Source organism: Falco peregrinus, chromosome 1 (genome assembly GCF_023634155.1).
Source record: "Falco peregrinus isolate bFalPer1 chromosome 1, bFalPer1.pri, whole genome shotgun sequence".
In the NCBI taxonomy this organism is placed as follows: Eukaryota; Metazoa; Chordata; class Aves; order Falconiformes; family Falconidae; genus Falco; species Falco peregrinus.
The window spans coordinates 125,203,500-125,230,059 of record NC_073721.1 but is presented as its reverse complement, the minus strand read 5'-3'; the positions used below and the strand labels follow the sequence as shown (position 1 = coordinate 125,230,059).

Below are 26,560 nucleotides of genomic sequence, written 5' to 3'. Positions count from 1 at the left end.
TAAAGCAAACCACCAAGTTTCCTATTTAGCTTGCACTGTATTTTCACACTGCATGTGCATATACTGAATGCAGAGCAGCAGCACATAAATCCAAGAAAGGAACTTGTTCTTAGCTTCTCTTCAAAGGCTAACCACTAAACTGATATTAAGATATAATACTAGGAAAGGGATAAGAAATAAGATACACTGACGAGAAACCAGAAATTATATAAATTTACAGTTTTTTAAAAGCACCAATATTGGCATTTTCCTTATTCTTATCAAGAATAGTTTCTTTTACACAAAACATATCTGTCTCCAATTATTTCATCAGCATATAATGAACTATGTAATTGTTTAGAATTACACCACCAAAATGTTACATACGCTATCTAATCAACATAAGAACATACACATCTCTCATCCCCATGTATTAAAATGATTATGCCCGGCCACTTATACTGACTTTTTTTTCCCAAAAAATGATGCAAAAGTATACAAAGACAACATTTCTAAAATAATTACTTTGCATGAAGGAAAAAAATTAATTTGAAGAGGAAAGAGAAGTATATCCAAGAATACTCCAAAATATAAATACAAGGACAAAGAAAATCAAACTGTAAGAAGTTCAAAATGCCCTGCACGAACACTTCCCAAATATATCTGGATGATGAAATGTCACTTGACACCAGGAAAACATGACAATATTGCTTGTTTTGTTAAGATAATTCACACTTTGAACAGTGTCTGATTGCATTCTTAATGAATAAAAATAAAACTTTAAACCCCAAAGTGCAGAACTTTATTGAATGATTGTAAATATATGAACAAAAATATCTACTGTATTTTCAGGATAATTATACTGTACAGTTATAATTGCACAACCTTTATAAACAAACTAGGTGCGTACGGATGAACTATGGCTATTTATGTTACACTTCAAGCATACTAAAGCAAGTAACTCTTTTTAAAAGATACATTGCTCTTCCAGTCACAGGGTGTTCCTAAATATACTGTTGGGACACAGACAATACTGAACCTTCCCCTTTACTGTACCTTTCAAGTGCCTGCCTGCAGAGTAACATGCATTATGTGAAATGCACCTGACTGCACTTAGCCATTGTAATAAAATACATTTTTTCTTCACTGCTTTCTTTAACCGTGGAATCAGAAAAGAGACCTGCATAAACAAAAGGAAAAGATATGATGAGCCACTCTTCTTAGAAAGAGAAATTGCAGTGATTAGTTCACACAGCAGCTTCAAGAACTGGTTTCAAAACTTCAGGTTTACTGTAAGTAGCACTTCATTAAAAAAAACTAAGAATGACAGGAAAGCTTTACTAAAGCATTACCCTGTATCAAACCTCACCGCAAAAAGGCAAATTATTTCTATACCAGTCTGTATGTTTAATTCTTCCCCCTTCTCATGCTTTTTCACTTGTTCTACATTTGATTGCAGCAAGGCATGTCTTCTCTCTTTAGCACCTGCTTGCTTCTCTGACTAGAGACCAGCATTCAAAACCAGGTAAATTTCTCTTCAAACCCATTCTCAGATACACTGGCAAAGATTTTAGAAATAAGTTCTAAGTCAGCATAATGAATGCTTAATCATATTGTATTTGGAACTATTCCAACATTTTAACGTTAAAAACAACTCAGCAAAGGTGAGAGGGCAGAAAGTCACCACTTTCTGAAATTTTTTTAGTCTCTAAATACCATCTCACCCTTTTGTTAAAAGGCAAAACATCATTTCTCTTTTGCTGAAAAGTGTAAGTACGAAAACATTTAGACCCACCAAAACCCAGTATAAAAAATGAATTTATTTGAAGCATGTACTTTCACTATTTCATTTCACTACAAATATTCCTCACCTGTATTGTTTGATAGCTTATGTTCAGCTGGAGGATTAGTACTAACTTGCCATGTTGTTCTAACCTTCTGCAGTCCATGCCCACTACTTATGTCCACCTTCCATACTTCTGGTTGATCACTGAGAGAATAATCAAAAAATGTCAAAACTCAGTCATGTATTCTGTCACATCTGAATTTTAATGCTACAAACATTGAAGTTTCTCTTACTTGCGATAGAATTTCTTGACAAGAGCTGGTCTGATCGGCAGTTGAAATACATGTTTCTCATTCAGAGGGTTTTCCTTATAATACTTTATGCAAATTCTAGAACAGATATCAACTAGTTACTTTCGTTGGAGAAAAATCTGTGCAACATTGCATAAACCTTGTGCAAAATTAGCTATACTCTCTGATTTCAGGATTTCCTTTGGTTTACAGATTTTAGTCACAGAGCAAAATTTAGCAGGAAGATATAATTGCTGCTTCTCCAGTCTCATTATCATCAACATTAAGCAGGGCTGCTTTTTTTTTTTTATAAGAGAGTTTCTTTACAACTGTCAAAAAGAATCTATTTGGTTTTGTCATTTAAAGAGCAAGAAGTAAAAAAGCAATAATTACTGTGTCAAAGGGAAGAGGTTCTCATGTTTAAACTCAAGTAAGACTGTACAGCTGAGCATTATTTCCAGCATATGGTGAAGCTTTTGAACACGATGAACTTGTTCTTGTAGATCTACTGATGTGGAAATGAAGTAATCCTGCAACAGCAAACAGCTTCTGCTCTTAACTGGACACTCAATTTCTACAGACACACAACACATCCTCAGTATACTGAAATAATTTTCCTGTTTCTTTTGAGAAGCTCGAATTTTAAGAATGGCCCAGCAAACTCAGAACAAAGTTCCATGCTATCAAAGTACAGGCAAAGGTTCACTGCCTTGCCTGACAATGACCCATACCAGATACCCAGGAAACAATATACAAATAAGGCAACAACATAATGACATTTCTGCAGTATATTGTTTCATCCTTACGATTTGCAATTCAGTTTCTCAGCTTATAGGAATGATATGACTTGCATCCCACCATCAGCTAGGTGTGCTCTACTTTATACTACTTTCAGAGTTAAAAAAAAATAAAAATAAAGCATCTCACCAAGTAGGTTAATGTTGCAAGTTCCTGGCCTGTAAAATGAACAGGGGCAGGGGGAAAATATTAAAATTTACTATATAGCATCTGATGAAATATAAGCAACTTTCAGGTAATCAAACAGGGAATTCTACCAAAGAAAAGCACAATGTCACTAGGACTGTGATACGATTTATTGACATGATTACTCACTCAAAACAAGAAAACACCTGTAAAGTGGCATGGCTGTATAGGCATTATTTTATTTACCACCAAGGCTGCACAATGAAGAAACCCACCACATACTTGGAGACAACCACCCTCCTTAGGACATAGATTTACAAATAGTGAAAATAAAAAAGCAAATGAAACCAAGAATGAAAACAGGATGAAAAGCAAAAAATAAATGAAGACATGAAGAGACAAGTGATGCAGGTAACAACAATGATAAACCACAAACCCCTTGCACAGATTAAAAAAAATAATAATATGAAAGCTGTAACACTGAAAACAAAGCCATGTTTTCAAGAGAAAAAACATGTAATTTACAAAAAGCTTTCCACCCTAGCTTTTGTTTCCAATATTATATATATAAGACTAATTAAAAATATCATTCTAAATACTACAGACTGTACAGACACAGCTATTACAAATAAATACCCTCGCCTCATTTCCTTTTAACCCATGTAGACCATAAAGGAAAAGACAGAAAGAACAAGAGAGTGCTATTTTTTCACCTACAGCAAACAGATAAGGAAACAAAACAATCCACAGTTATATAAATCTGATATTTATTTTATCTGAAGGTCAACTTAAAGGTTTTTTCAAATTGAAAAAGAAATACTGTTATGCAAGCTATAGTTATTTTGAAACAAAGTAATTCAACAAAAGTAGGTTTTTTTCATTTCAAAACTATATACAACTTAGAAGTATAATTACTAAGGAGGCTGGAAACAGCATTTCAGCAGATGGGAGCAGAAGTGAGATCAAGGTTACCAAAACCTTCATTGTTTCCTGCATGAAATAACATGATTAGAGATTTGAAAGGAAAGGTAACAGCTATCAGGCTTACCGACGAAAAAATTGACATAATCCTTCTTCACCTTATCCAAACCAATCTCCAGGAGCATTTGAACTGGAGTGATGCCATCGAGGGAAATGACCTCCATCTTTCCATGATAAGACTGCTGAATCAATTTACTTAGCAAACTGCTACTCCCTTGATGAATCTAAAAATTAGAAAAGTTTTATTGTGGTGTTAACTGTGTACAAAACATCATAAACATTGTTTAGAAGTACAACACCATGGAAACCGAGGCAAACTCTGATATGTGAGTTATTTACAAAACAATAAACACAGAAACGAGGAGCAGTTAAGTGACAAGCTATATTCTACTTCAAACAACTCAAAATTTTAACATATATTGTGAAATACAAATACATACCCACGGCTGCATCTCACCATGTTCCAGGGATTTTATGATCAGTGTGAAACAATCTATCAACTCTTGATAGGAACTGACACCTTAAGAAAAAAGATGCAGTATTTTATTTATCAGTCCAGGCTCTCTGTCTAGCTGTTAAGTCAGTAACAATAGGCCAACACATACTTGCAAGAACAAACCCCCTCATTTAAAGAGCGATAGCTGAAATGAGAGATTGCACTGCTTTTTGTTAAGTTTTTCATATCATGATTGTAAAAAGGGTTACTCTAAAGAAACAATGATCAAGAGACCACTGAACTGCACTTGACTGTTGAAGAACAGCACAGGGCAGAAGCAGATTGTCATGTAACACATTTTGGCTACATTCTTTCTATATACATTGAAGCTCGGCACATTTCATAAATTTAACTGAACATCTATCTAGAATATGAACTATTAGTGTCCATTTATCCAACTAACTGCTTCCTAAGCAAGAAAAAAACCTTCAACATTGTGCAGCTAACACTGCCTTTATGCAGGACACACTGCTGCAATCACAGTACATTTTCGCTATCTACAACTAAAAGAAAACCAAAAAACAATTGTAGCTATCTACAGCTAAACACAACAGTGGTCACACTAGTAGAAATGCAAGGGATTTAAAAGTTGCATAACTCCACCCCTCAAACAGAAAGAAGTTGTTCCAAATTCTGGAACAGCTTAACAAAAGTTAATTAGCAATCTGAAAATAAATTCATAAAAATATATTTTACTGAAGGATTGTGAGAGGTATTACAAAAATGATAAAGGTTCTGTCCAGCTTTATCAACTTAAAAATCGTCCTTCAGATCTAGAAACACAAACATTTGATAAAGTTTTCAGTCTTAGAGCAGATGAGTACTACCGACTCTTTATTACCTTTTACAATAAAATGAAATATAGTATCCCCTGCTAGATGCTGGTCTACCTTTATATGTTGTAAGGAAGTATATCATCTTACAATTCTAAAACTAGCTCTTTTAGAAAAAGCCTGTTGATAATTTTCTGAAGAGCTGACCAGTCCTTAAAACTCAGAGAAATTTATATACATTTCACAGAGAAAGCAGTACAGTATAGTAGATACACAGAACAGAAGAATTGAAGTAAAACATATGAGGCAAAACCCCACAATACACTTACTTCTCATTTTGCACCATAATTGTTCAGCAAAATCCAGGTCTTCTCGCTCACTGAAGACTGATTTTATTGAACTGTCCACCGCAGCTGTGTCACATTTGATTTTCTGAAAGTATTCGTCTTAAGTAAAAAAGGATGCCTAAGATTCAAAGACCTTATGAATTCAAATTTTCTCCAGAGATCAAAACCGGGTACATCACTAATTTTTCTCCTTTTCCAGGGAAACTACCACACAGAAACCACTAGCGCACAGTAATTTGGAAGCATATTTTTATTTAAACATGAGACTAATCCTCTTCAGAATGATCACACTGGATCACTGCTAGCTTTGGACCAGGAAGTGAAGCCTGCTATCAGAAAGACTTTCAATCATAGCCAAGTAAAGCTCGACCAGACTGCCTAGCAAAACCCAACTGCTTAGCTCAGGATGGTCCTTTTTGCCTTACAATAGCACGAGACACAGTGCCCTGGGACGCCAAAATTCTCAGAACACAAGACTATCTTCCTGTTACCCTGATCCTAAATCCTTCTGGTTTAGCTGATACAGAAATCACTATATTTTTAGCTTATCGACAAAACGCAACTTCCCTCTCAATAGCAAAAAGACTCAAAACCTTTCCTCGTAGACTGAAAGGGAAAAAGAATCTTAATATAGCTGAAGACATTTTTCTAATTTGTATTTGTCCATTGCTTTAGAATATCATATGGCTTTAGATAAATAGAGCACATATCCAATTGATACTATTAAATTGGCCCCAAATCATTAAATTAGGCAAGAAAAGCAAATTAGCGATAGAACGGAATAGTGTAAAGATCAGAACTCCTGAAAGAAACTAGGACATCAGGAGACTGATAGCTTTAGGTGATGACAGACAATGGTGTGTGATTGCAGCTGACAAACAGTTCAATTTGCAAGCTTTTGGTAGCAAAAAAGCAGGGTAATGAAGCAAATCAAAACAGCTCCACGCCACTAAGTTATATAAAGAATAATAGGCACTGGTAGATCATTCAGATAAAAAAAAAAGGGGGGGGGGGGAGGTTTTCTGAAGGTAAAAATTACGTGGACTTTCTATTAGAGAATAGCTACGGAATTCCTAATTTTGCCGTAAGGCCTTCTTCCCTTATTTTGACACAGCAGAAACAGAAAGCAAGAGATCTTTCTTTCTTTACATCTTTGTCTATTTGTATATATACCTAAATAATATACAAGACAGTCAAAATATGAAACAATTACAGTTATAAGGGAAACAAGATAACACAGCAATCAGTAGGAAATTGCATATACCTCCGTTTCATTCTTGTTCCCAGATATACAATATCCATCCAGCTTCTTCTTTAGATCTAGCAGACAACAAAAATAAATTTCATCATTATGAAAAAAAAAATACCATCAAACCCATTGTATAAATCCCCAGACACATCATAATTAACAAATACACTGACTGGATGGCTAATAGACAAATTTATCCACTTCAGAATTGGTTTTACTGGGTAAGAATAGAGTCTGAAAAGATAATTTCTTCAATATTTTTTATTATAAGCTATAGATTTTCCCCATATACCTTTACTAAATTCTAAGTATTAACTTGTTACATTCCAGTGTGGAAGCAAAAAGGGGTAGTAAGTGGTCTAGTAAGTGTCTCTGGTTTTCTTCCATATGTATTTGTCAGAGTTTTAGCCTGTTGTATCTTTTGCCGAAATTTCATCCACATACTAAAAAAATTTACAGTTGTATTTGAAAATCTCTTGGTGCATTCCTACATATGATTCTCTTTTTAGACTTGTGTTCTAGTATCTTAATCTTCTGACAATACACATATTGTTCACAACAGTATTCAGAAGGAATCAGTAATTCACTTCATTTTAAGATGTCATCAAAGTATTGTTTTCCACCAGCAAAGGGACACTTAGCACATTTAGAAGCTCATATGTGTGCCAGATAAACTTGAAAGATGCATCCAGAAATCTCTCAATTGCTTTTTAAAGATAATTGTGTCATTTTATAAAGAATTACTACTTTTATAAAAGATATTAGGACAAAGAAAAATGACAGAGATGTACTTACCTATTTAACTACTTTGTGTAGGTAGTTATAGCATAGAAATTAACATGTCTAATTCTAATACTTTAAAAATTGTATGTGGAACTTCTTTTTTTTTATTTCTATGAAATGTGACATCCCCCCAAGTATCAAGCAGCAATTACCAGTCAGAAATTCCTGTACCAGTTTGACAGCTGAATCGGACTGTAAGGGCTGAGGCCACTCAGTCACACCTGTCTTCAAACCCTCGGCCAAAGCCTAAAGGCAGCGTGAAAATCAAAATAACACAAATCAGTTCTTGTTTGAGGTTCCACATGTGTCATACATCAAGATGTAGTTAACTTCTCCAAGGGTCATACAACTCTCTCTGTACAGCTAACCATCAATTTAGAAACTTCTTGAATTTCCTGGCTTTGGTGTTCATGAGTTGTCCTCTTGGTCTTCAAGATTCCTAAAATTGAACTCAAAGTTTATTCTAAAATAAAAGCCTAAAGTTATCTTTGAAACATCTGATAAAGTTTTAAATAAAGTAAATTAACACCAAAAAAATATATCACGATTCCATGTAAATCTGAAATTGGAATTTCTCACTTATACTTACAAGAAGAAACTGCAGTTCCTTATATAGCTGATATACAGGACTTCGGGGGTCCCCGGACTCCACTGCAATATTCTGAAAGTTCCAGAAGTTTGTGTCAGTTTCAAACTTTCAAAAGCAAGAGTCCTAAAATCTTCATTAGTAAAACTCTCATTAGCATAATTTATGAATTAGCTTAAGAATACATTGTGTTGCTTAAATAAAGAATAATAAACACAAATATCAGGAGTCAAACTTACTTTCTATCCTTTACACTACTCATGATGTAAGCCATGGAAAGAGTTTGGGTTTGTTTGCTTTTTCCTTCTTGACTTACCAGTGTGGCAGCTGAAATTAGCGGGGGTGTCTGCAGAATCTTATCTATAGGATTCCAGGTAATATCAACATATATATTCCTTTCATATCGTACAATTGTGTCCCCTACTGCAGCAGCTCTACTAAGTTCATACTGAACAAAACCTTTTGTCATCACCTAAAATGAACAGATTAAATAAATTTTAAAAAAACAGCAAAAAATGCCCAAACCAGCACATCATTTTGTACGCATGCAAAATAATTTTAAAAGCATTTCAAGCACACACACAAAAAGGGCTAGTATCCGACAAACGCATTACAACATAGGGAGTTCAAAAGATACTTCAAACTATTATACTATAGAATCATACGAAAGTGAGTTTCTAAATAGATCTATAAAGCTTCCCAAAACCAGTATCATACACCCAAACCCAGAGTTTTGAAACTTAGATTGGAGTCATGACAGACTGTAAAAACCTACATTAGATGTGTGATGGGTCATTTTATGTGCCATTTTGAGCTCTTCCAGGTTTGCAAAATTGGTTTTATTAGCTGTAGGACCTAGGAAAGGAAAAAAGTAAGAATCAAAAGAACATTTGACAGAATTCAAGTTTGGTGCTTAAAATTAATTCTCAAATACTCCTTTCAGGCAAGTACAACTTGTGTTGCTTTTTAGAAGGCAGGCATTCTTCTTGCGTTTGTCCTATTGTTAGTAAGAGCTGGTGTTAACATATAAATGTTCTATAAGAGTCTGCTTGTGTAAGAAGTTGAATGGCAGCAATTTAAGTCTGCTAAGTTACTGCACCTGAGTGAAGGTATCCTGCAGTTACTATTGCATTATGTTAAAAAGTTATCTCCCCCACACACCATGGGTTAAAAACATCTTTTCTTTTCTCTATCTTTCTTTCCTACCTCCCTGTTTTTTTTAAAAAAGGACGATAGAGTAGTACCAAGCCAACATCACACAAAGAACAAACATAGCAGCACTACATCAACATTCCTACATTTTTAATCCTTCCTTATGTAATTGTATGTGTAACATTATAAACTTACTATCACATGTAACCATATACAGATTGATCCCTGTGATTTTGTTTCCAGCTTTCAGAGGTTCAGCTCCAAGCCAACAAGTATGTTCAGGATCAGAACCATCACACCTTATCCAGAGGGGAGGGAGCACAACCAGTTCACCTATCTGCAAGTGCGTCATATTTGGATTTTGTGCCATTGTATATAATGAAATCAACTGCCTAGAAATATGAACAGAAAAAAAATATATAAAGATGCCAGAAAGTATAGCTAAATCTATTCCTTACGTAAGACTCCTATCTACTATGCTTCATTAGCAGACATCAAATCATTTCACAAAAAGAATGCAGTATTATAATCCTCTGAAGTCACAAAGGAGGAAAAAAAATATCATAACTGAGAATATATTTAATATAATATTTTAATTTACACTGAAGATTCTGAAGTTATAATTTAATCTTACATTTTAAGCATGTTAAAAGGATAAGGTACTTAAGCAAACTAGTCACCATGTTTTGGTACCATGCCTTGATATTTTATTAAGAGCCAAAGATCCCAATCAGCTTTATTTATTTATTTTTTTAACAGAAGCTTTACAAAAACAAGCACTGAAGTCTTAGTAAGCTTTCTTTGCTCGCCTACACCCAGACAGTCCCATTAACCTAATGGGACAGCTCACAAGCACTTTTCCAGTACCTTGACTTTAGCTACTTTGTTAGGAATACTTTTAGCCAGGGGAGACCATTTTGCAGGATGAAAAGTATCTACTCCCTAAAATAATTAGTAATTTAATTTGGGGGGTCTAGAAATAATACAGATTCTCAATATTAGCAAGAGAAACAAAAGTTGCAGAAGAAAACTACATCAAAAGGGGAGGAAGACCTTTGACACTTACTTTGCTCTGCTGACAGAAAGAGCCACTGGCCCAGAACTCTCCTTTGGTGAAAGCTCAGAAGCATAAATAGCATCATCAGTTTTTGATTTTTCCATTGGGTCACCTTCTTCATTGTGTCTCTAAGCAAAATGCATAGGTAAGTCAAAAAGTGCAAGGTATGTGAAAATATTTGATGGGAATTCAAAAGTCTAGATTACATGAAAAAAATTAACAACATACACACTTACTGCTTTCTGCAAAATATATATCATACTTTTTCCATTCCAAAATCCTCTGATGGGACTTTTGTGACTACCACCAATCAAACAGATCTCTACATCAGTCTGAAAAAAAACCCCAAAAGCAAAAACTTTAATACACTACATACAAATGCTCCATTTCAGCATTTTTTTACACCAGAAATTGCAAAATTAATAACTAATTCCACAAACCATTTCCCAACCCTACTGTAACCACTCGTAACTCATAAGGCTTTCTTACTTCAGGAGAACACAGTTGCTGCATGCCAGAGGTGGAATCAAATCAACTGAAAATGCAACAGCTTTCAACTAACCAACACAAAAAAATTAATCTTTAACAGTTTGATTCTTTGAGAAACTGAGGTTTGGTTTGACGCACAAAACTTCAGATAATCCGAGACATGAGGGATCATTGCTGTCAAGTAGCGACTGCAGTCAACAGATATCCTTGAGATGGAGATTGCTCGTTTAAAGTAACATTAAGTATCAATTGATCATTTCTCTGAATGTCTCATGAGAGCTCTAAGCACTGTTTGGAGACATTAAATGAATCAAGCCTGTTCGCGAGAACGAAGGGATATCAGTCTTAGGTTTTTCCATGCACACAGAGAAGTATTGCTTGATCCCTCACATCTAGTCTGTTTTTCACATTACTGTATATTTAAACAATCACTTGATTTTATTTCCAAGCTATTATCAAACCTACACAAATCCCAAGATTAACACAACTAAATAGCATTAGAGATTTTCCCGCCATTCCCACGTTCCAAAAGCCACTTGAAGCAACCGCTGTTCTCATACAGTTATCTTACCCCTCATAAAAGTACTTAGATAAAAAGCGTGCCACCAGAGCTGCAAGTGAAGCACAAAGCTCCCCCCCCCAACCCCCCGAGTGCAGGCCACAGCCGCGCAGGGGCTGCAGCAGCTCGTTCCGCTCCCACCAGCAGCCGCCCGCCGCAGCCCCACACTCGCTGGTGTACCTGATCATCACAACAGTTACAAACAAGATAACTGTTAACAGGTGCCAAAAATATCAGGTGGAAGGCGGGAATGAGCAGGGAGGTGCAGGCTGGTGCCGGCCCCGGGAGGGCGGCACTCTGGCACCGGGTCTCCTTCCCCCTCCTGAGGCAGAGGCAGACCCAAGGAGGTGTTGCTGAGGTAAATATTCTTTTTTATGCGATATCCCCACACATAATTCAGCTGTCGGTCAATGGCTGCGCATTTTAAACACACACACACAGGTTACGTGACTGTATTTTCACAGATATACTTACCTCGAAGAGATACGGATGTTCAGGGGTGCTTCTCCCCGCTTCTTCATATATTCTAAAAGAAAATAAAACGTTAACGTACGTAATATCTTTTCCTCTGCATTCCTCATTAAGCACTAAGCTTAATTGCGTAAACTACACCACCGCAGATCCAGAATCTGTGCCTCGGCAGCTTCCCCCCACGCCGGGGCGCCGCTGCCCCAAGCCAGCCCCCTCAGCGTCACGGCAGCCGCCACCCCGCGGCGGGCCCGGACCCACCGGCGCAGCTGCCCGTACAGCGCGGCAGCCGCCCGCCACCGCGCCGCCGCCATCGCCGCCCGCCGCAACTGAACTGCGCGCCTCGCCCGCCCCCCCGCCCCTACATCCGGGGCGGGTGCCCGACGGAGACAAAATAATTATTCTTTACTCTCCTAGGAGAAATTTTTATTTGTATTTATTCTCTCCGCACGCCTCCTCGTGGAGGAAAAAGAAAAAAATTACCTCAAAAATGTTATAATTTCTGTGAGACTGAGTGACTCGTCACGTTGAATCCCTCCGCCAGAAAGGAGTTCCCCGGTTTGGGAGGCGACTGAGAGCGACAGAGGGGCCAGGAGGGAGAGAGCTGGGCACCGCGCGGCGCGGCGCAGCCGGAGGGGCTCGGCCTAAGGCCGGGGTCCGGAGCCGACCGGCCAGCGCGGCAGAAGGCGGCGGGCAGGGTGCGGAAGGACATCGCTCATCTGAGGCGAGAGGGCCGAGTCCTTCCTTTTCCGGTCGGGGCTGCGGCGGGGACGGGCGGCAGCACGAGAGGCTCCGCCGCCGCCACCATGGTGAGGCGCGGGCCGCGGGAGCGCGGCGGGCCGGGGGGGGCCGGGGCCGGGGCCGGGCCGGGTAGCGGGTCGGGGCTGGTGGGAGGCAGGCCGTGCCGGCGGGCAGAGCCGTGCCGCGGGCAGCCCGAGGGCTGGGGGCGTGGGGCGGCCGGGCGGCCGCCATTTTGGAGCCGTCAGCGCTGGGCCTGCCGCGTGGAGCGGTGTGGGGAGGCCGGGCCGGCCGGCGGGCTGGAGAGGGGCCGGGGCGGGCCGCGGCGGGGGTCGCGGCCGAGAGCTCGGCTCGGGACGTTAGAAGTCACGCTGTCCTCGGGCAGCGTGGGACGTGGGGCCCGCGTCACCTCCTGGCAGGGCTTTTTTATTTTGCTCACGTGTTTCTCTAAAGCAAAGCCAAACGGATGCTTTGCACCCGTGTAGAGTGAAAAAGAGTGATTTCTGTAAAACCCCTTTTGTTTATTTTAACCTTTTTTTGTTGTTCCGAAACAGGCTTTTTAGAGGCCTTGGTCTGGAACCAGGTCGCAAATGAACAACGTATCTTACCAGTACAACTGAGGTTTTGATATGGTTCCTTCACCCTGATCAAGTTTTTTTCTTGCGTTGGGGTCTCCACACTAACTGCAGCAGTCGGTGCCTTGCTAGTAACCAGTATTGGATACACAGATAGTACTTTGCTGTTAGGTGGTTAGTTCTGAGTCATGTAGTATTTTTAATACCTCTAAAATGAATTGTGGATGGGAAGGGGAAGGAAGATGCTTTGCCTGTGCTATTGCCACGAGTTATTAATTAATAACAAATACAGTATAATGCTAAAAGATAATTTTTTTAAAGGGTGTTGGTCGTACCAGCAGGCGATTATTGGACATCTCTTCAGCTTTTGGAAGGGAAGCTGGTACTGCTAGCAGTTAAATTTTTCATCTCAAATTTTGAGGCATCAGGGATTGTTCAGAGTGCCCAGGCTTTACAATCTTACAAACTTCAGTCTGATGCTAAGTTTGGTTGCTTGTAGTCTATATTGGAGAAGTCGCTGCACCGTTTCAAATGTTAAACACAATCTAAATAACAAGCTTTTGGTGAACTGGATAAACACAGGTGGATTTTATATAGGCTCTTTTAAATGGTAGAAGGGAAGTAATTTAGAAGGTGTTTCTAAAGAGCCCAGAGTTTCACTTCTAGGTTAGTTTTGCTCAAATGACTTGGAAATCGATTGAATTTCAAACCTCAGGTACAGTTTTCTGAATGTGGATTGTGCTGTGGAGTACGATTTTAAGTGAAAATCATTGCTATGATGATGTAATTTGCGTCTTATCCAGTGTTCAGTGACAGTTGCCTGCTGTCAGCATGCTGGCACTGTTGAACTGAAGACCCCTTCATTCTGAGCAATATTTGATGAAACTGAGTGCTAACAATTGACCTTACTTGTGCTTCAGAGCTGGGTTTTTTTCTTTTTCAGGCTTGCGCTCGACCGTTGATATCAGTCTACTCTGAGAAGGGGGAAGCATCAGGCAAAAATGTCACCTTGCCTGCTGTGTTCAAGGCTCCCATTCGCCCCGATGTTGTGAACTTCGTTCACACCAATTTGCGCAAGAACAACCGGCAGCCCTATGCTGTCAGTGAACTTGCAGGTATGGCTAGACCACAAAATGGAGAGAAATGCTTGTGTTAACCTTTGACTTTAATGTAGGTGAGCTAAAATTGAAACTAATTTAGAACTGAAATAAGAGAAGCTCTGTTCAGTGGGGTTCTGTATAGAAGGAGAGGCAACTCTTCTGGTTATTCAATCTCATTTAAAATTGTATGAAATTTTTGTAATATTCTGGGGAACAGCATGGTGATGTAAGTTCTTGATGCATCTGGGCTTTTATCTGAAATGTTGTTACCAGGAGTGCTGTGGTGCCTAGCTCCTTGAGTGGAATCTACATTCTTTGCAAGAAAAACAGAAAATGTCTGAAAGCATTGATCAGGCGCAAAACTGTGATGAAAAATAGTGCTTTATAATCCCTGCTCCAGGTTGACCACATGGCACTTCGCTGAGGCATTTGCCAAGAAGAAACCTGTGCAAATGGGCATAAATAAAAAGAGTTGCTTCAAAAGCTTGCAGGTGCAGAGAGCTTCTGCTTCCCAATAAATTTGTGCTAGGAACATGCATTATCAAGTTTGTTTCTGATGGTGTTTCACGTAAACATTTTAGCTTACTAGGAACAGCAGTGCCACTTTGGACCTCCAAATTGAGAATCAAGCTTAGAAGTTCATGTGTTAATGTACTTGATTCTACCAAAACACATCTTTAATGTGGTAAGAGTTAGTTTACCCCTGATCAGGATTAGTTTTGCTGAACTGATGAGATTCCACTTCATTGGTCCGTGTTTTTGAAACACATGATAACAGTGGAAGTTCTGATTGGTGTTCTTGAACTCAGTGTATCTGTGACTTTGGGAAAATTGCAGCGATGTCGCTATGTGAGTTAAAATGTTTCTGTTCCAGGTCATCAGACCAGTGCCGAATCTTGGGGTACTGGGAGAGCTGTTGCTCGTATTCCTCGAGTACGAGGTGGTGGAACTCACCGCTCTGGCCAGGGTGCCTTTGGAAATGTATCCTTTCATAGCTGCTGCTTGCATTGGGTGCACTGAACTCATCAAGCAGAAAAATTATTTTTTAAGTATGTAAATGTGAAATGGAATCTTCTACTTGAGGTAATGGCTACCTGCAGGGATCTAGACCACCAGGCTTGAGAAATTTGTAATGTGATTAGAACCTTCTGAATGCAAATTCAGACTTGCTTTAATGAACAGCAGCTGTCACTGATTTCCCACACACACTGCAAGAGCCGTGGATGCCTTGAATCTCATGTGATGCATATTGTCTTGCCATGATGTCGTAATTTGCGTCCTACTCTGTGCTCAGTGACAGTTGCCTGCTGTCAGCATACTGGTACAGATGGTTGACGAACAGTTAATGCTGAGCAAGGACTAAAGAGTCTCACTAGAAAAAGAAGCTTCAGAAAGGTTGTTCTTAACTGTAGATACATAGATGTGTCGTGGAGGCCGCATGTTTGCCCCAACCAAGACTTGGCGACGCTGGCACCGTAGAGTGAACACGACTCAAAAGCGTTACGCCATCTGTTCTGCTCTGGCAGCCTCTGCTCTTCCGGCACTGGTCATGTCTAAAGGTGAGAATTCTGTCTCTGGAAATGTTTGCTGGTGGTTCTGCGTTGCCTGGGCAGTACCAGTCACTATGTGATTACTCAAAACATTTCTCGTGGATAACTAAATTCTTTTTAGAGGCAGTCTGTTCCTGGGTGGCAGGGTATTACTGTTACATACAGCTCGGGAAGGTAGCGGTTACGCGGTGTGGGAAGTTAGGTGATGCTGGGGCGCTTTTGTGTGTGTTGCTGATGTGAATCTTGTCTGTGCAGTTTATGGAAAGGAATTGAATTTTGAATTGCACGGCAGTTTGGCTTGATTTCTGTTCATGGAAGCCAAAGGTTTGCTTAATATATACTTGGGTACGTAAAGTGCTGTCAGAGGCAGACCCATGAGTCCACTAAAATGTCACTGCTGCGGTGCTACTAGGCCTGAATATTAGATCATTAATTTAATTTCCACCGTTTATTGTTTTGTATCATTTCTGACTATGTAAGACAATAACCCTGAGAAATGCATACAGCTGAGATCGGTGGGTAACTTAGTGTCTTGTAAAATCCTTGCTAGGCCACCGCATTGAGGAGATTCCAGAACTCCCTCTGGTCGTTGAGGACAAAGTCGAGAGTTACAAGAAAACCAAGGAAGCTGTTCTCCTTCTTAAGAAGCTTAAAGCTTGGAATGACATCAAAAAGGTGAGTTGATGGGGATGTTCTTAAAAGCAAAACCTGGGTGATTCGACTCTGCCTTGTCACAGTAGGAACTCAAAATAGCGTGTGTTTTGATGCTGCCAGTAATGCCTTGGTAAAAAAACTACTAGAAACTGTAAAAAAAAGAAGAGTTTAAGCAAAGTAAATTTCTTACTACACTGCTTTACTCTGTCTGTAATGGTCTTCATTTTGGTGTTAGTGTAACATTAATAGCACGCTTTTTTTTTTTTCTTTAACTGTAAAGAATGATGAACTTCTCACTGGTCCGTGTTTCAGATACGCAGTGATGATTGTGAAGTTCTGACTAAAGCAGTTTTACTGTGTCTTACTGGTGGGATTTGGGCTATTTTGAATATTCACCGTGTCATTTTTATACAGGTTTATGCCTCCCAGCGTATGCGGGCCGGAAAGGGTAAAATGAGGAATCGCCGTCGGATCCAGCGCCGGGGGCCCTGCATCATCTACAACGAGGACAATGGTATCATTAGAGCCTTCCGGAATATCCCAGGTAATTTTAACCTGGGACACACTTGCTTTGGGGTTGGGAGACTGCCTAGAATGATGAGATTCCACTTCACTGGTCCGTGTTTCTGAAACACATGATTTTGTGGAAGTTCTGACTTGCTGAAGTAGCTAATATGTTCTAAGAATGTGTTCTGGTGATATGGAGGGTGTTTATGACAAATGTTACAGCCGTTGCTGACCCAAAACTGCATTTGGAGCAGTTAAAAATGAGGCTGTCAAGTTTGTTGCTGGTAAAAGGCTGATGATTATTTTCAAAATGTAATAATTTTTCATACATAGGTGTAACTAATGTCGAAGCTAAGAAGTACACTTAAACAGACAGGGGCTTTCTCATGTGTTTATTGCTTGGTTTTGCATTCCTTTATTTTAATCCCAAACTAAAGGGATTGGTTTGCCTGTTTTCCTACAGGAATCACTCTTCTCAATGTGAACAAGCTGAACCTGCTGAGACTTGCTCCCGGGGGCCACGTTGGACGTTTCTGCATTTGGACGGAAAGTGCCTTCCGCAAGCTGGATGATCTGTACGGCACCTGGCGCAAAGCCGCTACGCTGAAGAGCGACTATAAGTAAGCTCGGACAGCATGGGCGCGGCGGGGCTGTCACGGGCTCTTCCGTTGGGAGGCAGAATATTAGTGAGATGAATACGAGTACTTCTTCCTGAATGCCAGTTTTCATTGAACAAGCCATATTTTTATCACCCAACTTAACGCTTTGGACGTTGTTTCGCAGCCTGCCGATGCACAAGATGACCAATACAGACATTGGGAGAATCATGAGAAGCCAAGAAATCCAGAAGGCACTGCGTGCTCCAAAGTAAGAATTCTTACTTGAGGAATGTGAAGTGCTGTGCCCCTTTAGTAACTGCCACGCCCGAGGCTTTGTAGTGAGTTTGGCAGTCTCTGCGCTGGGACGTCGGGTAGAGCTGGGGTTTCTTTAATTTCTGGGTTTAAATAGTAAGAGATTACGGTGCTCCAACCTTCAGGGAAAATGTAGCAGAACATGAATTGTGAAATAAGATGGTGACACCTGTTTTCTTCTCAGGAAAAAGATTCGCCGTAGAGTCCTGAAGAAGAACCCACTGAAGAACCTGAGAATCATGATCAAGTTGAACCCATATGCCAAAACAATGCGACGCAACACCATCCTGCGCCATGCGCAGAATGTGAGTGAGCGTGGAAGCCGCTGGCAGCCGAAATAGGGTTTGGTGCTTCAGATTATGTGCTGATGATATTTTTGTTGTCTTTTATTTTTTAGCATAAACTTAAGGAGGAGAAGAAAGCCAAGGCCAAGCTTGCAGCCAAGGCCCCAGCCGAGCCCAGGGCCAAGACCGCAGCCAAGGCGGCCAAGCCTGCCAAGGCAGCCAAGCCGGCGGCCAAGGCCAAGGCTGAAGCGTGAACCCTGCGCGGTGCGCGCCCGTTGGGGCTGGGAGCGCGGTGCCGCGGGTTTGCAGCCAATAAATGCTGTCGGAGCAGGGAACTGCCGTCTTGTGCGTTCTTCCCGGCGCGGCCCTGCGTTTTCGAGCCGGTTTTCAAGTGGAAACCGAAGAGCAGGGCGGGGCCGGGCTGCCCGGGGCGCCGCTGGGGCCGGAGCGGGGCCGTGACGCCAAGCGGCCACGCGGGGGCAGCCGCTGCCCGGACACGTGCAAATGGCGGCGGCGTGACGGCGGGCGGGGGCGGGCGGGGGCGGGCGGTCCGCCCTGCCGCAGGGGGCGCTGCCGCCGCCCGGTGCGGTGCCCGCGGCGTGGCGGGGCGCGGCGCAGGATGCTGAGCCGCCTGCAGGAGCTGCGCAAGGAGGAGGAGACGCTGCTGCGGGTGAAGGCGGCGCTGCGCGACCAGCTCACCCGCCTCAAGGTCCGCGGGCACCGGCCGGGGCGGGGGCCCAACGCGGGGCGGGGGCGGCCGGGCCCGGCGCGGCGGGAGGCGGGGTGGGGGGGGGGGGGCGCGGGCTGCGGCGGGGCCGCGCCTGCCTGTTGGCCGGGGCCTAAGGCGCGGTGCGGGTACAGCCTCCGCGAGCACCGGCGGCGCGGGGGTCCGCCACCCCTCCAGGCGCTTAGAAACCGCGCGGCTGCGGCGCTTAGCGGCATGGCTTAGTGGCGGGCTTGGCAGAGCCGGGTTAACGGGTGGGCTCCGTGGTCCCAAAGGTCTGTTCCAGCCTCGGTGACTGCGCCCAGCACCGGCGCTGTGAGCCAGCGGCTGCCGCGCTCGGGGGGGCCGTGCCTGCTGCTGAACCCCCGTGGCTTTTCACCTCGGCAAAATACACGCGAAGCTACACACAGCTGGGCTGTCCCGTTAAACGCGGCTGGTGCGGGGTCGTCACCGTCCTGCCGTGTATTGAAGCTGGAAAGTGGTGAAACGCGATTTAAAAGCTTTCTGTTATTAAAAAAACATAGATTTTTTAAATATGTAGTACTTGAAATACAATGTCCAAGAAATAAAAGCAAAGGCTTCTGCGTTCCCTTGTTTGCAGGTGGAAGAGCTGGCGCTGCAGTCCATGATGAGGTCCGGGGAGGAGAGCGTAGCAGCCTCTTCGTCTGCTGCGGAGGAGACACAAACGGTAAGAGCAGCCCTTGCCGGGGGAAGGCGAGGCACTGGCCTGCCCTGCGCCGGGGAGAGCCAGCGCTGTGAGCAGCTGCAGGTGCTGCTGTGGGTGGTTTGCATTTAGAGTTCTTCACGCTGACTGTGTTTATGCTGCTTGTGAACTGAAAAGCTCAGCTGCAAAACCTGTCTGGTTTGGTGCTGGTTTATGTTTCAAGGCTTTTGCCTTTTCCCATTCCTGAAAGCAGCCTGTTGTTTCCAGGGAGGTGGAGAAAAGCCTCCTTTCTGCTGGCGTAGCTTCAGTTTGCCGCTCATTAAGTGTTGTGCCGATACTCTTCAAGTGTTTAAACCAACCAATGGTGGAGGCACAGCTTCCATCTGAACTTACAAAATGTATGGCCAGCCTGAACTAGGCGAAGCTCTTCTGTGAACCGGTGCTTGTCAGTGTGATGGGCTCTTGCAGTCAGGCAGCAGTTCTAGCAATGAGGTTCTAAACGACCCTGTGACTGTGCAGTTTTAATAGCAATTGGAGAAGCATTCAGTATCGCTGCTCGTTTTGATAATTTGCAAGATAAACTTTTTTATTGCAACAGACTCTTGGGCAGATGGACAATGAGGCTGCTATCAATCAAACTGAATTACACCTAAGTCTTAAACATCATGAAGAGGAGGAGGAGGAAGAGGAGGAGGAATCAGATTCTTGAGAGAAGGAAAAAGGAGAGAAGGTTTTTAATACAGACTCAGGAATTTCTTCATCAACTGTAAAATCACGAACAGATTTTTGTTTTGTCCGGTGTATGAACAGTGCGATATGCCAGGCTCTTGGAGCCGAGGGAGGTTACTCTTGAACACATGAATGTCACAAGCTTGGCACATCTTGGCTTACATGTTAAAAGAAGGAAAATTTGCTGCACAAATACGTAGCATATAATCTGTTCCACATTTACAATCTAATGTAGCTTACCAAGTCTTTTATATGTGGATGGGAGAAGCTGTTAATCAAGTCTGACTAATTTAACATGTACGCTAAAAGCAATAATTTGTCTGTTCTTATTTGCTGATGCTGACAAATAAAACCAGGCCGTGGAGGCTGGTTTCTTGAATCAATGATTATATTATAACCTCATTTGCCTGAACTGGGAATTTTAAGATACACGGTGAGAAAAGATGTGTCCAGGATTGACTCCAGGCATTCAGCTGCTCTGTTCTCTGTTACGTGGAAGACTGGATGCGTGATGGAGAGGTAGGTGTTCCTACACGGGAGAAGCAGGTCCTGCACCGTCAAGCCAACTGTGATTGCAGTAATGAGGTGGCCTCTCTTCCTACCTACTGGTGCTCTTTACTCTCAGCCTGACTGTAGTAGTGAAGGGTTTTCTACTTTTGCTCTTTCCCTGTAGCAGCCACCTAGCCTTTTACTTGTCCACAAATCGTACAGTTAAGTTCTGTGTTACTTGTAATACAGAACTAATATTTTTAAATCAGTGTTATTTTCTTTTTTCCTCAAAGTAATTTCAGAAATCTACCTTCTGCTTTTAAATTATCATCAAGGAGGACTAGCGGTAGTTCAGGAACTTAGCTATAAAATGGAAAGTGATGTGAAGTCTCCTCTGTGATTTCTTCAGTGGTTAGGTGATGAGCCAGTGCTCCTCTTACCGACAGAGAATACCTTCTTTCATCGCGCAGAGTACAGACACCATGTGGTGCAGGGGGTTAAAATTTTATCAGTTCTTAAAGACTTTTTTTTTTTTAAAAAAAAAGCACAGAAACCTAAACTGTTAAGCCAATAAAAAGCAAACAATAAAAGTAATATTCTAACTCAGCCACTTTGTCAGCTGCCTTACCAGTATCTAAAGGTGCTGTTGCTGTCTCTGGCATCACTCAGAGAAAATAAAAGCAAACTTCAGAAGAGTGTTAGTATTCCAAGAACAGGAAAGGAATGTTGAAAAGCATCAGGCACGGTGGGTGTGATCAGACTTGGATTCAACTTGCAGTGAGCACCTGCCATTGTCTGAGGAGAGATTGTTTATTTGGCTCGGATTCGGTTTGCAGCGATAGAAACTAAATGTAGCTTGATCCTGTACTAAAGACTAATTGTTCTTCGACAATCCTGCGTGTCTTAAAGGAGCTTAGAGCATGAGTGCAAAAGATGTAGCAAAGCTTTCACAAGACTGACAGGTAGTAAAAAAACCCTCCAAAAGTCCAAGGTGAAAATGTTACAGCTTCAAGCATGAAATAATTCTTTGACAGCATGTGTGCAAAGAGCTGGTTTGAAGGAGCTCAGCAGCCAGGCTCTCCATCCTTCACACGTTTCAGCTCCAAAGGCTAAATTTGACTGTTGAAAAACATTACTTGTCCCTAGCAGGGTCCAGAGTAGTTTTCATGGATATACCTCCTGCTGCCTTCTGTGAATGAGTCTTTTGGATTAAAACAGACCAGTTCTATTGCACATTGGAATAAAGTACTTTTCCTGGTGTCCTACTACGTATAACTGCGTAACAGCGCTTGCAGCGTTCCAGTTAACTGCCATCTGTGTAACAGACCAGTAAAATGGGAGTTAAATCTCTGAAAGCATATTTTTCACATACTGCATATTTCTTTGACAGAGTAGTAAAAAGTACTGGTGTAGTTGTTCTGTGTGTTAGTGTAATTCACATATAAAACCCAGGACAGATTTAAATCAAGCACTGTACAGCTGTGTCACTACCACCACCAGTCACATTCAAGTGAGGAGGAGCTGAAGCAAACCTTGGATGTGTCAATGAGTCATTTCCTCTGTCGATGGGTTGAGGGCTACTCTATCCCTCTCTGCTACTCGATACAGTAAGGCCCAGTGGAAGTTCACATCTAGACTGATGGCGATTCCTTTTAGGAAAGAACTTCAGCCATTTCCTTGTCTGAAACATCCTTTCAAGGAGCTGAACTTTTTATAGAGCTGCTCAGCAAGGCTGTTACAGGAGCAGGGCATTGTGCTGAGGACACAGCTGCGCCTGCCTCTCCCCGGTCCGTTGCTCATAGCTGTTGCTGTACTGCTGCTGACAGTCTTCTGAAAAAAAATAAGCTGAAGAAATGAGCGCAGTACAAACACCCATGGTTAATGAGATGCAGGCAAGCAGGCCGTTCCCTGGCTGGGCAGATCACACCATTCCCATGTTCTATGCCACAGTGCTGGCTTGCCCCAGGGAAACGCCTGTCACACCCTACGTGGGGGTTCCAGCACCACACTGAGCATCAAGTGCTGCTGTACCAGTTGTACAGAACAGAACCTCTGCGGTCTGGCTTCCCTCTGACAGCCCACAGACACCCACTACGCCAGGTATGAACACACTCAATGGCCACCACCTCAAGCCCCATCTCACACTCTCATTTTACACACACAATCTTGTACCTCTGGGAACGGGGGATGTTGCACGGCTGTGGAAAAAGACAAAAGGGTGTGTAATGCAGCAATGACTTTGGACTAAGGCTTTGGTGAAGTTTTCCAGTTCTAAAAAAAGGCTTTGGCAAGTTACATGATAATATATTTATTAAGAGAACCCATTGCTAAACATCCGAGAGAATAAAACAATAGAGAATCTTCATACACTTTAGACACCAAACACAGTTGTCATGAAACTTTAGGTTAAAAGAAAGCAAACTGCCTGGATCTTTGTCTTGATTCCGTAGGACACTTCCAAGAACTAACTTTTAAAAATCAATTAGAAAGACATACATCACTAAATCCAAGTATGATGATATGTTTTAAAAATAAATATAGAAATATGAACAAGTCTACAATTAGAATATTGCCCTGTACATTCCAAGAAATGCAGAGCTCTTTTCTTCTTTACTTAGAAAGAGAGATCTCTAACAACAGCAAAACTGGAACCATTTAGGCCTAACTTTCAGATACAGTTTGGCAGCAGCAGAAGCATGCTCGACAGATACAGTTTTAGAGCATCCCTAACCCTTTCTGCGTAGGAGATCAGGTAAGCATGATTGAAGTACCAACGATTTACAAAGAATCTCAATAAAGTTCAAACAAGCTGGGGGTAAACACCCCCAGTGATATTTTCATTAAGAAAGAATATCCATAATCACTTAAAATCAGCAAGCACTGTAACTTAAACATCTTACATTTTTGGTCAGTAAACGTAGGTAATCCAATACAATACCAATTAGTTTATGACAAAATTTAAAACCATTTGGCACATGCTATAAAGACATTCTTCCTTAAGAGGTGAAATACATGTTTGAACAGGTACAAGCTGAGGAAATAGGACCAAAATAGCATTGTTGTTAACAGATGTACAGTACAGGATTTGCTCTTCCATATTCAGACTCCAGCAGCATGCGTGGGTGTACTCGGTTGGTTAAGGCCTATGGTTGAACAAAGCCACCCCGCAAAATCCACCTCCTCCGCTTCAGATCTCTTAATGAAAGCGTGAATCTGAGCAGAGGAGAACAACAGTATTAGTCAAGCACTCAATCTGTTAAATAATTATGTGGAAGAACATGAAATACAGTAAGTCCAGTTCACTTTCGGTATTCAAGCCAGCTATAACATCTGGCAAACCACATGAAGTGCCCAGTAGAGCTTTTCTGCAGGATTCCAGCAATAACATAACGTAACAGCATAAGAAATGTACACATCGCAAAGTATTCCAGAGGAATACTGCCTACACAGTGCCTATTGCAGAATACTCACACCGCAGTATGCGATAAGGATGTGACTCAGCCACTTAAGGTAATACTCTGGAAAATGTTTGCCTGTGCACAGAAAGGCTTTTTGTCATACAAGTCTGATTGCATTTTGCACCCATATTGTACAGCAGGGTCAGGGCAGGGCAAACTTGATTTTCTGCAGTAAAACTTAAGCCTTAGCATTACACTTAAGGCTGTGAAAAGATCCACTGAAACAGATAAGGTCATTTCATGCAGAAAAGATGCAGGATTTGTTTGTGTCTAGTAGTTCTAAAGATTTTGCAAGACAAAGCTGATGAGAAAAAGGCAAATAGCATTTCACAATGGATAATAAAAATGTATTTAACTAGTCCATAAGGTATGGCGAATTTTCTTCTTCCATCCTCCTAGAAGTACTAATCTATATACTTTATTATTGGCTAATAAACTCAAGAAAGAATTATTTTGCTAATTAATTTAACAGCATTAGGTCATATACTCACTGTAATTACCAAATGGCAGACTCCAACCCACCACTTTTCATCTCCTTGACAGCCCCTGTTCTAGGAGTGTGTGGAAGCCTGCAGCCCCTCCTCAAACGGTTTGAGCTGCTTGTGTCAATGACCACAAATGACACCAGGCCATATGCTCCGATCCTGATCTCAGGTCAGCTGAGGAACCCACCCTGCATGCAAGAGTGCTCTTAGTTCAAGTTATGAGCTTTCACTTACCATCAGCTGCTTCAAATCAGCTCTCTCAGCAGGATTTTTAATTAAACTGGGAAAACAGAAAGTGTTACACAAGTTACACGCTATTATCTTTCAAAGTTGTCTCATGCTGGTGTACTGCCCTGTCCTGAAGCAGCTACCACTCTAGATAAAAGCAGCAGGTAACGTAGTGCCTCGCACACACGGATTGGGGTCTGTACGCAGTCCCCCCCTGTAGGTTTCACAGGTATAGCTAGAGGTATGAAATCCTGAGTTGTCCAGTACTGGTCGGTGGGGCAGGAAGGAAGGTCTACAACAAACTGCAGAGATCCAATTCCTATTTAAACAAGAACTCAACCATATGAGCTACTTTACTCCTCAAGTTTCTTTTACTCAAGTCTTCTCAAGCTCAGTATCAAGCACAAATATTGTGTAACTTATTCCTTTTGGAAACAGTAAATACACATACATAGCTTTTAATATATAAACTAACATTTCAAACTGCAATGAACTGCCTCCCTCAGCACTGGATAAACTGGTTCAGTGCTGGTACCACTGAAGTACAACTGGAAAAGTACACAGATGGGAGAACGACTGCTGTGATAAAGATGTTAGTTCAGGGAAGGACTGGGAAAGAAAACACATCTGGATCCTGAAAGACTTCTGCATCATATGGGACAGTCGCTGCAAAGGTTAACCTTAGAAGTAAGGATTCTGCTTTAGAAATGTGCTGTATGATCAGGGTCCCCAAGTACTACGGGGCCTTCAATACTGAGGAAGTACTCCAAATTGCACAGAAGCAGACATTGCATCTTAAAAAAAGCGGAACATCTCTCAGCTTTGGGATTCTCTTTGGATGTATATGCTGTCAAGCTGGTGCCTGTAAAATGAGCTTTAGTCACATCAACAGTCACAGAAAGAGGATTATGCTAATTGAAATGACTTTCCATTTGCCATGGCCTACAAGCAGGGACTCCCACTGATTGATATTGATAAAGTAATGCAGCAGGGCTGATCCCAAATGTGCCCTTCACAACTTAGCCATAGAGAAAATACTCACCATTTGTTAACAAAATCTTGAAATTCAGAGCCAAACACACCATTGGGCAGTTTTGGAGGTGGCTAAAAATAAATTAAAAAAAAAAAAAACAAAACCCACAGCAGTCATTCAGCATAACTAATACATGATGATGCACAACCTACCCAGAGATCTACCAATAATATGTCCTACATCTGGGTAAAGCTGCGAAGCCCTACGCTACCCAGGCCGCCTTTTAAAGCTGAGCTCTGAAACAGAAGTCAGGCAGGCTTCAGCCTCCATACTTACGAATAAAGGACATGCTGTCACAGGATTTATAAAAGTAAAGATGCTGAGTTTATTACTGACTAATTTGGGTTATTAGTCTCACAGCTGGTGGAGTTTAGGTGTTTCAGTAACAAATCAGACCAGAGCTAGTTTCTACGGTTTTTGTTGGGTTTTGTATGTGGTGGGGTTTTTTTCCATAAACACACCTGAATGGGGTTAACAGCCTTGAGCTGTCATTAAAGAAGGCTCAGAGCAGC

General features: G+C 41.6%; 4 protein-coding genes and 5 non-coding genes across 12 annotated transcripts in view; 7 read left to right on the top strand and 2 right to left on the bottom strand.

Annotated features, from left to right (window-relative positions):
- Positions 1-758: 758 nt before the first annotated feature.
- Positions 759-12,547, bottom strand: ZWILCH (zwilch kinetochore protein). Of its 3 annotated transcripts, none has more exons than XM_013297333.3 (18): positions 12,403-12,547; positions 11,926-11,977; positions 10,640-10,735; positions 10,413-10,531; positions 9,542-9,738; positions 8,970-9,049; positions 8,511-8,666; positions 8,198-8,269; positions 7,761-7,854; positions 6,841-6,896; positions 5,559-5,661; positions 4,401-4,480; positions 4,028-4,184; positions 2,983-3,011; positions 2,449-2,585; positions 2,059-2,154; positions 1,851-1,969; positions 759-1,159 (listed from the first exon to the last, which is right to left on the bottom strand). In XM_013297333.3, exons 3-18 carry the CDS (start codon positions 10,661-10,663, stop codon positions 1,068-1,070), a joined length of 1,611 nt encoding a protein of 536 aa, XP_013152787.1. In that variant the 5' UTR covers positions 10,664-10,735; positions 11,926-11,977; positions 12,403-12,547; the 3' UTR covers positions 759-1,067. The 3 variants fall into 3 exon arrangements, with proteins under 3 accessions (XP_013152787.1, XP_055671753.1, XP_013152786.1); XM_055815778.1 differs by lacking the exon at positions 12,403-12,547 and adding an exon at positions 12,181-12,348; XM_013297332.3 differs by lacking the exons at positions 11,926-11,977; positions 12,403-12,547 and having other exon boundaries at positions 10,632-10,735.
- RPL4 (ribosomal protein L4) lies at positions 12,495-18,573 on the top strand. The gene is made up of 10 exons (XM_055815807.1): positions 12,495-12,728; positions 14,176-14,347; positions 15,207-15,313; positions 15,753-15,891; positions 16,433-16,557; positions 16,951-17,080; positions 17,507-17,663; positions 17,827-17,910; positions 18,139-18,259; positions 18,352-18,573. The coding sequence occupies exons 1-10, from the start codon at positions 12,726-12,728 to the stop codon at positions 18,490-18,492; spliced, it is 1,179 nt and encodes a 392-aa protein (XP_055671782.1). The 5' UTR covers positions 12,495-12,725; the 3' UTR covers positions 18,493-18,573.
- LOC114011495 (small nucleolar RNA SNORD16) lies at positions 14,004-14,104 on the top strand. Its single transcript, XR_003553423.1, has one exon. It is a non-coding gene; the product is annotated as a small nucleolar RNA SNORD16 (small nucleolar RNA).
- On the top strand, positions 15,055-15,126 carry LOC114011492 (small nucleolar RNA SNORD18). Its single transcript, XR_003553420.1, has one exon. It is a non-coding gene; the product is annotated as a small nucleolar RNA SNORD18 (small nucleolar RNA).
- LOC114011494 (small nucleolar RNA SNORD16) lies at positions 15,588-15,687 on the top strand. The gene has a single exon (XR_003553422.1). It is a non-coding gene; the product is annotated as a small nucleolar RNA SNORD16 (small nucleolar RNA).
- LOC114011493 (small nucleolar RNA SNORD18) lies at positions 16,813-16,880 on the top strand. The gene has a single exon (XR_003553421.1). It is a non-coding gene; the product is annotated as a small nucleolar RNA SNORD18 (small nucleolar RNA).
- On the top strand, positions 17,126-17,196 carry LOC114011490 (small nucleolar RNA SNORD18). Its single transcript, XR_003553418.1, has one exon. It is a non-coding gene; the product is annotated as a small nucleolar RNA SNORD18 (small nucleolar RNA).
- SNAPC5 (small nuclear RNA activating complex polypeptide 5) lies at positions 18,555-20,741 on the top strand. Of its 2 annotated transcripts, none has more exons than XM_055815817.1 (3): positions 18,555-18,947; positions 19,564-19,650; positions 19,894-20,218. In XM_055815817.1, exons 1-3 carry the CDS (start codon positions 18,555-18,557, stop codon positions 20,011-20,013), a joined length of 600 nt encoding a protein of 199 aa, XP_055671792.1. In that variant the 3' UTR covers positions 20,014-20,218. The 2 variants fall into 2 exon arrangements, with proteins under 2 accessions (XP_055671792.1, XP_055671799.1); XM_055815824.1 differs by lacking the exon at positions 19,894-20,218 and adding an exon at positions 20,225-20,741 and having other exon boundaries at positions 18,794-18,947.
- Positions 20,742-23,136: 2,395 nt separating this feature from the next.
- Positions 23,137-26,560, bottom strand: part of MAP2K1 (mitogen-activated protein kinase kinase 1) — a 40,106-nt gene continuing 36,682 nt past the window's right edge. Inside the window, exons 9-11 of the mRNA XM_055815801.1 lie at positions 26,058-26,119; positions 25,022-25,067; positions 23,137-24,057 (exon numbers count right to left, since the gene is read on the bottom strand). Coding sequence (XP_055671776.1) covers positions 23,944-24,057; positions 25,022-25,067; positions 26,058-26,119 — 222 coding nt within the window. The 3' untranslated portion in view covers positions 23,137-23,943. The remainder of the gene's footprint in view (positions 24,058-25,021; positions 25,068-26,057; positions 26,120-26,560) is intronic.

Bases quoted from the DNA above. Each gene is read 5' to 3' on its own strand.
- ZWILCH (XM_055815778.1), bottom strand. From the start codon at position 12,233: ATGGCGGCGGCGCGGTGGCGGGCGGCTGCCGCGCTGTACGGGCAGCTG. The intron at 10,532-10,639 runs GTAAGTGTGTAT...CATTTTGCTTAG, and splicing joins TATATATTTTGCAGAAAGCA to AGACACAATGAAGAAGGTGA. The intron at 4,481-5,558 runs GTAAGTGTATTG...TTTTTTCTTAAG, and splicing joins ATTATGGTGCAAAATGAGAA to GTGTCAGTTCCTATCAAGAG.
- RPL4 (XM_055815807.1), top strand. The intron at 16,558-16,950 runs GTGAGTTGATGG...ATTTTTATACAG, and splicing joins CTTGGAATGACATCAAAAAG to GTTTATGCCTCCCAGCGTAT. The intron at 18,260-18,351 runs GTGAGTGAGCGT...TTTATTTTTTAG, and splicing joins TCCTGCGCCATGCGCAGAAT to CATAAACTTAAGGAGGAGAA.
- SNAPC5 (XM_055815817.1), top strand. From the start codon at position 18,555: ATGCTGTCGGAGCAGGGAACTGCCGTCTTGTGCGTTCTTCCCGGCGCG. The intron at 18,948-19,563 runs GTCCGCGGGCAC...CCTTGTTTGCAG, and splicing joins ACCAGCTCACCCGCCTCAAG to GTGGAAGAGCTGGCGCTGCA. The intron at 19,651-19,893 runs GTAAGAGCAGCC...TGTTGTTTCCAG, and splicing joins CTGCGGAGGAGACACAAACG to GGAGGTGGAGAAAAGCCTCC.